The following is a 7981-nucleotide window of genomic DNA, read 5'->3' on the forward strand; positions in this document are numbered from 1 at the left end:
GGCTGGGCCCCCTCCCCCGCTGCTCCCCATCCCACATCCCCTTTCCTTCCATTTTCCCTGACTCGACACTTCTTTTGGGTTCTGAGCCAGGCTGACCACAGCAACACCCTGTCCACCCCTTCCTTCTCCCACCCTGGTCATGCGCCTGAGATGAGGAAATGCCCATTGCCTGTCTTGTGCTTCAGAGGGTGTGCGCACACATAGGAGTGGACATAGCTGTGGGGCACGGATGTCCCCAAGTTGGGTTGGGTCCACCCAATGCCCAGCCATGTCTATCAGCCTCCCCCATATGGCCCCACCAGCACTTGTCAGTGGCTCATTTTAGAACCATCTGTGTGGCCGTTCCAGGAGATCTGGATGGCTCAGCTTCTCCTCTCAGCCTGGCCTCTCCCTTGTCACTGCCCCGTGGCCTCTGATTTTTTTCCCTCTGCACTGAGGGCCCAAGTGCCATGCATCAGTGTTGGGGTCCTTGTCCCTCCACTCTCTGAACTCAGAGCAGTGTTCCCTGAGGCCCTCATGGAGCACAGCAGGACTGGGGTGTGAGGCACGCACTGTGTCTAGCACGAGTTCAGGGTCTTCCCGTCCTGGCCGAGTGACCCTCAGGGCGTGGTCTCCCCATCTCTACCTGCACCTGTGGCACAAGGCGGCAAGGCAAGGACCTGAATGCACTTGATCCTGGGCATCCTCAGCGGGGGGAGTGATGAGAGGAACAGAGGCAGCAGACTCCCCCCCCCCCCAAGGCAGAGGGAGCTTGCTCTCCACTCTTCTCTCTCTTTTGTGCCTAGGCATAGTTTGTCCAGCAGGTGGCAGCCTTGGTCCACACTCAGCTCTCTCTGCCCTGTCCACCTGGCCTGGCTCTGGCTAGAACTAGGTAAGGAAAGGTGGGAATGGGTGGTATTCAAGGTAAGAAGACAGCCGGGCACTTCCTGAACCATCTCTCCTGCCGCTTATGGAGCCTCCACCCTCCAATCCCATTGCAATGAAAGGTGACTCCTCTTGAGATCCAGCAGGCAGCCCTGTTCTCATCTGTGTCCAGCAGTGTGACATGGACAGATGTCTCTTCTCGGGGCCTCAGAATTTGTCCTGCTGGGTTTCAATGCATTGGAGGCAGGGGGAGGGCCCACTCCCAGTGGCCACTGTAGATCTGGATGAGTGTGTTCGGGAAGCGGGGCGGTGCTGGGGCCGAGCAGCCCCCAGAAGAGAGCCGAGGGGCTATGAGGACTTGCAATGCCCGGGCTATGGACCTGCATTCTCTCCCAGGACCTGCACTTCTTCCTGACCCCAGAGTGTCTTGGCAGGGCAGGGGAGTGGCAGCGCAGGGCCTAGGGCAGGGGTGGGAGTTGTGTGTGTTAAGATCCAGGATTGGGAGGCTGTCCCTGTGTCCTTGGGGATGGCCCCGTGGGAGTGGGTCATGTGGCGTCAGCACTGGAGAGAACACAGAATCTCTAGGACTCTTTGGGTGTGAGGGGTGGCATCCTCTTGTCCACGGTGTGTCTTGCACGTGGGTCTCCAGGGTTGCGTGTGGATCCGCGCTGCACGTGTGGTGTGCGTGAGAGGGCACACAATTCAGATGGCTCATGAATGCACCTTGGTGTGTGCGGCAGGTGGTGGTACGACAGCTTATGCGTCCCTGAATGTGTGTGCAAGTATGCACATGTCCAAAGATGTAGTGAGTGTGTGTCTCCAAGGGTGCACACACGGGTGTGTGAGTGTGTGTGTGTGTGTGTGTGTGTGTGCGTGTGTGTAGATATCACTGGGCCCAAGTTTCTATGGGGATGCACGACCTCAACCCAGGAGTGTGGGACCTCGTGGATCTTGAGGGATGGTGTGTGCAAGTGGTGGGGACTGTGTGTGAGTGGTGTGGTTGTGTGTCTGTGCTGCACAAAGATAAAAGGCACAGGACATTGGGCACTTTCAGCATGGACCGCTGGGCCCGTGTTCTGCACACAAAGGACACACCAGGGCTTGTAGCTCCTGAGTGGCTTCGAGATGGGGCAAGTGGCATCCTGGGGAAGCATGTGAGCATTCAGGGTCCTCCTGCTCCTGGCCTGAGTCAGATGCCTGGAGGCCCCTGACACAGCAGCCCCAGCCTCCGTGCTGTCCGGGAGAGGACTGCTGGATGCCCTTGAACCAGTTGCTTCCCCTCTCTGATTCTTTCCCCTTTCCTGGCTGGCACCGGGAAAGCACCCGAGGGACTTGTTAAGCACAACTGTAGAGGCCAGTGAGGGCACTGGCTACATCCACCAGCTTGGGGACAGTAAGGTCCTCCTGAGATGCTGGCCTGGTGCCTTGTGGCCCTCCTGGCGCAGCCTCCACTTCATCCTGTGAAGGAGTCATGACACCACCTGCGAACTTGACTATACCTCTGACAGCTGCAGCCCAGAGCCTGGCCTGGCCTGACATGTTCATATGCTGTGTCATTTGCTTCTCTTGCTGACCCCATGAGGCAGCTGTCATTATTAGCCCTGCTATACAATGTGGAAGCCGAGATCCCAGGAGTCATCCCAGAGGCACACGAATAGCCAGCTGCTAACTGGTGGCATCTAGATCTGAGCTGGGAATTTAAGGCACTGGGTACCTGCTAAATGCATCACTTGGCAACTAAAGCCAAGTGGCCCCTCAGGTACTGGCAATGATCCCCTCTCACCTCCTTCCCAATGCCCCAAGTAGCAAGTGCACATCAAACCCAGAAGATAGAGATGTAGACATTTATTCCGGAGAAGACTATAAGGATGTTCTCAGGGGGCACCCTGGTGGCAGGTCCTGGAGACCTTGGAGTCAGTCCCTTGACTCAGCAGGCTAGAACAGTAGCACCCCATTTTACAAAGCAGAAGTTCCCTAGAAGGGGGAGTGAGCTGGGGTCCCAGGTGGGGAGGGAGGAGGTCAGGGCGGTGGCGGAGGCAGTGGCGGCAGAGGTGCTAGGCAGCTCCCAGCTCAGACAGATGGGAAGATGAGGAAGCCACTGAAGACGCTGTCGACTTCGGAGCCCTGGTAGATGTTGCCCTTAGAGCGATCCTTCTCTATCCAGACCTGGTCCCCCTGCTGCAGCTGGAGCGCTGTGCCCCCGGATATCTGAAAGAGGCCTCTGTTAGTGGTGTCGCAGAAGCCCAGTGAGTGGCGCTGCTGACCCTGGGAGGAGGACACGATGTTCAGGCAGGTGTCCCCCGTGGCGACCACTTGGAAGGAGAAGTAGTAGAAGCCAGGCACGGCACAGTGGAAGTGGCCAGAATCGCTCTTGTAGGGACCTTCCTGGTTGGTGATGACCGTTTCGAAGAGCACCACAGTGCCACTGCTCCGTGGGGGGTTCCGCCTCACAGCCGAGAAGGCTGGCCGTGGCTGGTCCCTGATGTTCCCCTGGGTGCCCTTCATGCCCTGTAGTCCCAAGGCACCTTGCTTCCCTGGGGGACCACTGGGTCCTGGGTAGCCCACATTGCCCGGCATCCCGGGAAGCCCAGGCTCCCCCTGGTCTCCTTTAAGGCCTCGGATGCCAGTCCGGATGCCAGGGGCTCCTGGGGGGAAAGAAATCAAATGAGAGGAGAGCACCTGGGGTATGCCAGGCCTCAGGGACAGCTGGAAGCCCTAGTGTTGTGTGATGGACAGTAAGAGCGGGGCAACCCCTCGGACAGCAAGCGATGCGGTCTGACTGGCTGCATGGCCTCGGACAGGTTTCTCAACCTCTCTGAGCCTCTGCTTCACCTGTGACATGGAGAGTGTGTGAGAAGGCATGTGGCAGGACAAGGGTGAGGTGCCTGGGACCCCAGTTGGGCACCCTGCCGCTGGCAGTACACCCCACCCACCCTTTGTCTTCAGGCCTTGGGACCTCATGCAGATGCCTGGGCACACATCTCTGCAACCATCTCCACAGGACTTTCTGGATTGCTGTGAACCCACAGGCTCAGGGATGACCTGGGAGTCTTCCCACTCCGGCCCTGAGCTCCTCCCATGTCTGTCACTTGAACCTGTTTTCTAGAATGAGACTGTTTCTGAAGGCTAAAAGGACTGGGGAAGGAAAGAGGGAGCAGTCGCAGAGGTGCTGGGAGGAGCCCAAAAGAGAGCTGCAGCTCGTGGGTCCGTCTCCGGCCAGGCAGGGTTACAGCTCCATTTTACAGATGAGGAGACTGAGGCTTAGAGAAGTTCAGTAACTTGTTTGAGGTCCCCCAGCAAGGCAGGAGCTCTGGGGGCTAAAATCTGGGGCTTTTGCCATTCTGGTAACAGAGTACAGAGCAAAGGCCAGGTGCCGCTTCCAGCCTTTCACACTCATGGAGAGAAGCTATTCCTTCTTCAGAGGAGGAAGCAGGTGCCAAGGGGCTGGGGGCTGGGCCATGGGGGAGGAAAAGGCTGGACCTCTCAGCTTGAGGGCCAAGTGCAGCCTGGAAGAGCCTTGGGCAGGGGCTCGGTGGGCCCCTGATACCCAGAGCCAGCCCCTCTTCTCCACCTAGAGGCTGGCTAGGCCCAGAGGCCTACAGAAAGTCCTTACCTGGCTCCCCCTGCTCCCCCTTCAGGCCGGGCCGCCCGGGGCGTCCTGGTTTTCCTGCAACCCCATCCTTTCCGTTGGGTGCTCGACACACATCCTCGGTCACCACAGAGGCCAGTGATGCGGCCAGCATGCAGACCACCAGCCATTCCCCAGGAGACATGACGTCCCTGCAGAGACACAGGCAGGACACAGGCAGCCTGAGTGTCACTTTGCACACTCCCATTACACACCTGTCCTTCCCCCAGTGTGTGTACATACAGGAGCCTTCGACAGCCACTCATAATCCAGCACCTAGCGGTCCCCCCACCGCAGGGTGGAAACTCACACCAAACACTCATGGCACTGGGCACCCCCACCCAGGTACATCCCTGGGCACCCACAGCAGGGGTGCACACTCCTGGACACGCACCCTCCCCCTCCTCCCTCCCTCCACTGGTGCACACACTCATACACGCCCACACACCATCAATCTCTGTGAACAAATATTTATCAAGCACCCGCTCCTTATTTAATTAACACGCTCTCAGCCAGATAGCAGAGCTGTGCATAAGCACAGGAATTCAGACACATCTGCCTGCTCCTGGGCAGGCTTGGCCCCTTCCAGTCTCCAGCCAGTGATGGGCACCGGCTGCCCTCAAGGTCTCTTCTGTTGGGTTCCACTGCTGGGCCTGATCCCCCAGCCCTCTCCCAGGACCCTGGCTAGAATGTTAGGTCCATGTCACCACCTCCCTCCCCTGCCAGGCTTAGACCCCAGGCTCTGACTCCTCCACTCACTTGTCCTAGCTCTGCTACACACAGTGTAATCCACCCCACCTCCGTCCTAGCTCAGAACCAACTAGCATGCTCTCTGCCTGCCTGCCTGCCTGCCTCAGCGAGCTAGCCCCGGCCAGCATCCCAGTTTCCAACACTCCCTCCCAGACCCTGGCCTCACCTGCCTCCAGTGCCCACTCCAACTGGATGCTCCTGTCCTTGGCCTAAGGAGCTGGGTAGGAAGCCCAGCAGGGTGTTGCAGCTGCAGCCTGGCTGAGTTTCACATCCCCTCCTGCCTGTCCTTCCGTTTGTCAGCTTGGGCCCTTGGAACAGAAGTAAGAAGTCATCAGGGAACTTTTGAGTAGATCTCAGCAAGATTAGGATGGGAGACATCTGACAGGGTTGTGGCTGCAGTGGGGGCTGGGCAGGAGGGGAAGTGGGGGTTGCAGGATCCAGAGGCAAAAAGAACAGCAGGGCGGAAGGAATCACTTTCAAAATCAGAATAATATGCAGGCCTTCTGCATGATTGTGAAAGCAGCGTGTTGTTTGTTAGCAAAAGTTGGAAAACACAAAAATGAAAGAAGTGAATTGGGCATAGTGGCCCATACCTGTAATCCCAGGGCTCAGGAGGCTGAGGCCAGAGGATCATTGTGATTTCGAGACCAGCCTGGGTGAGAAAGTGAGCTAAAGACCAGGGTGAACTGCATAGGGAGACCCTGTCTCAAAAAGACAAAAAAAAAGGAAGAAGTACATTTTGGGAAGGAGAAAGAAGAACAGTAATTACTGTCCAACTTAGCTTGTCTTAGGGAAGTTACTTAACCTCTTGGGCCCTCCGTTTCTTTATCTTGAATTGAGAAAAAGGATCTTACTGCATTAGTCTAATCTTTTAATGACACACACATGCAAAACACTTGGTGAACACAGGGTGAGGGCTGAGCCGTCTGTCACCTCAAGGTAACATGATGGCTGTTGGTGTTTGAATGGGTCACCCAGCCCTACTCACGCTCACCTACAGGGAGCTCCTTACCTGGCAGCACCTGCACTTTGTCACAGCCTGTGTGGAGCCCAGGAGCAACTCTTCTCTTCACATGGGGTGACTGTGTGTCCCCCAAAGAGGGGACCAATTCGTGACCACATCTTTGCCATTCCCATGAGCACCAGTCCCCCAAAGATTTTGTCTTTGTCAGTCACAAGTGGGTGGTGTTAGTTGAAGGGTGGTTCCCGAGACCCTACTGCTACCCCCCACCCCCCGCCCAGGACCAGCAAATGAGCAAAGCTGGAATCCGAGTGTTCCACCATGCAGAACTCACCATGCAACTTGGACCTCAGTTTCCCTATCTGTAAAGTGGGGGTGACACCCAGTCTCCTCACTAGCCTCTCATAGGGTTATAGGAATTTATGAGGAAGTTTATACTGTCAGATACCACGCCGAAAAAATTCATTATTATGAACAATGCCTGCGTGACCTTCAGCAAGTTATTTAACCTCTCTGAGCCTCTCTTTCTTCATCTGCTAAGACAGAGGACAGGTAGGAGGCAGGCAATTTGCTCAACAGCCTCCAATAGCCTTTCTAGAGTCCATCTTCCATCATGTCAGCCCTGCTTCCCTGCAGGAAAAATTGGAAACATGACATGTTAATTTTATGTGTTTGGCACAGGATCTCACTACACAGCTCCAATTTGTAGTGATCCTCCTGTTTTCAGCCTCCCCAGCACTGGGATTACAGATAGACACCACTACGCCCAGTCTCCATGGCTGGCTCAGCGTGCCCTGGGTGGGGCTGGCATGGCATGTGGTGCTGGGGATCGAGCCCGGGTCCTTGTGCTTGCCAGGCAGGTGCTTAGACCTGCTGAGCTAGCTCCAAAGCCCCTGGCAATGTGCCATGTTAAGACCTGACATGTTGGCCAAACCTCGCTGATTTTATTAATGAAGCAACTAAGGACCAGACCAGGAAAAGCTTGCCCAAGGTCCCACAGGAAGGGACAGATAGGAAGGGACAGATTCCTATGGGCAAAGTAAAAGAGAGAGAAATCTGCTTAAAACAATCACAAGAATGACTCTGGAATATTCATATGACTGCTACAGTTGAATACAAAATTGGTTAATGTTCTTTTTTAATTTTATTTATGTATGTATGTGTGTGTGTGTGTGGCCAGCTCAGCCCACCAGGGGGCGGGGCTGGCTGGCATGTGGTGCTGGGGGATTGAACCGCAGTTCCTGTGCTTTGCTAAGCTTGTTCTAAGTAGGTGCTTTAGACCACCAAGCCATCTCACCAGCCCCAAAATTGGTTAATGTTCTATAGCACAATGAAAGCTCAGAGTTTTTGTCTCTAACAGAAAGAAATCATTTGCATCGTTATTTGACAAAATAATTCACGACTTACCACTTTTCTTCTGGTTAACAGCTGTCTTTACAGTCTGGGGCCTAATCAATAGTAAATAATAAGTCCAGGGGAGTCACATTCCAAGAAGACAACAATATGCAGTGTATTAATTATTGAAACTGTCCTACTAATTGGTTTTGAAACTCTCATTGCTATTTGTTTCTCAATAAAAATATATATATATATTTTAGGGAAGGGTCTACATCTACAGGGTGTTCAGGGTCTCACTACTAGATTGGACTTGTAGTGATTCTACTGTTTACAGCCTCCCAAGAGCTGGGATTATAGGCGCGCGCCACCACGCCCAGTCTCAGCGCAGCCCAGGGGCAGGGCTGGCACAGCAGGCCCCGGGATTGAACCTCTGGCCCTTA

The 7981-nt window shown here is 55.1% G+C and overlaps 1 protein-coding gene across 1 annotated transcript; it reads right to left on the minus strand.

Annotated features, from left to right (window-relative positions):
* Positions 1 to 2685: 2685 nt before the first annotated feature.
* C1qa (complement C1q A chain) lies at positions 2686 to 5571 on the minus strand. The gene is made up of 3 exons (XM_004637738.2): positions 5409 to 5571; positions 4478 to 4644; positions 2686 to 3509 (listed from the first exon to the last, which is right to left on the minus strand). The coding sequence occupies exons 2-3, from the start codon at positions 4635 to 4637 to the stop codon at positions 2935 to 2937; spliced, it is 735 nt and encodes a 244-aa protein (XP_004637795.1). The 5' UTR covers positions 4638 to 4644; positions 5409 to 5571; the 3' UTR covers positions 2686 to 2934.
* Between the last annotated feature and the right edge of the window lie 2410 nt (positions 5572 to 7981).

This window comes from Octodon degus, unplaced genomic scaffold (genome assembly GCF_000260255.1).
Source record: "Octodon degus isolate 3935 unplaced genomic scaffold, OctDeg1.0 scaffold00092, whole genome shotgun sequence".
Lineage (NCBI taxonomy): Eukaryota > Metazoa > Chordata > Mammalia > Rodentia > Octodontidae > Octodon > Octodon degus.

Coding starts and splice junctions, on each gene's coding strand:
- C1qa (XM_004637738.2), bottom strand. CDS start 4,637: ATGTCTCCTGGGGAATGGCTGGTGGTCTGCATGCTGGCCGCATCACTG. Junction 3,510..4,477: donor GGGGGAGCAGGGGGAGCCAG/GTAAGGACTTTC, acceptor CTTTCCCCCCAG/GAGCCCCTGGCATCCGGACT.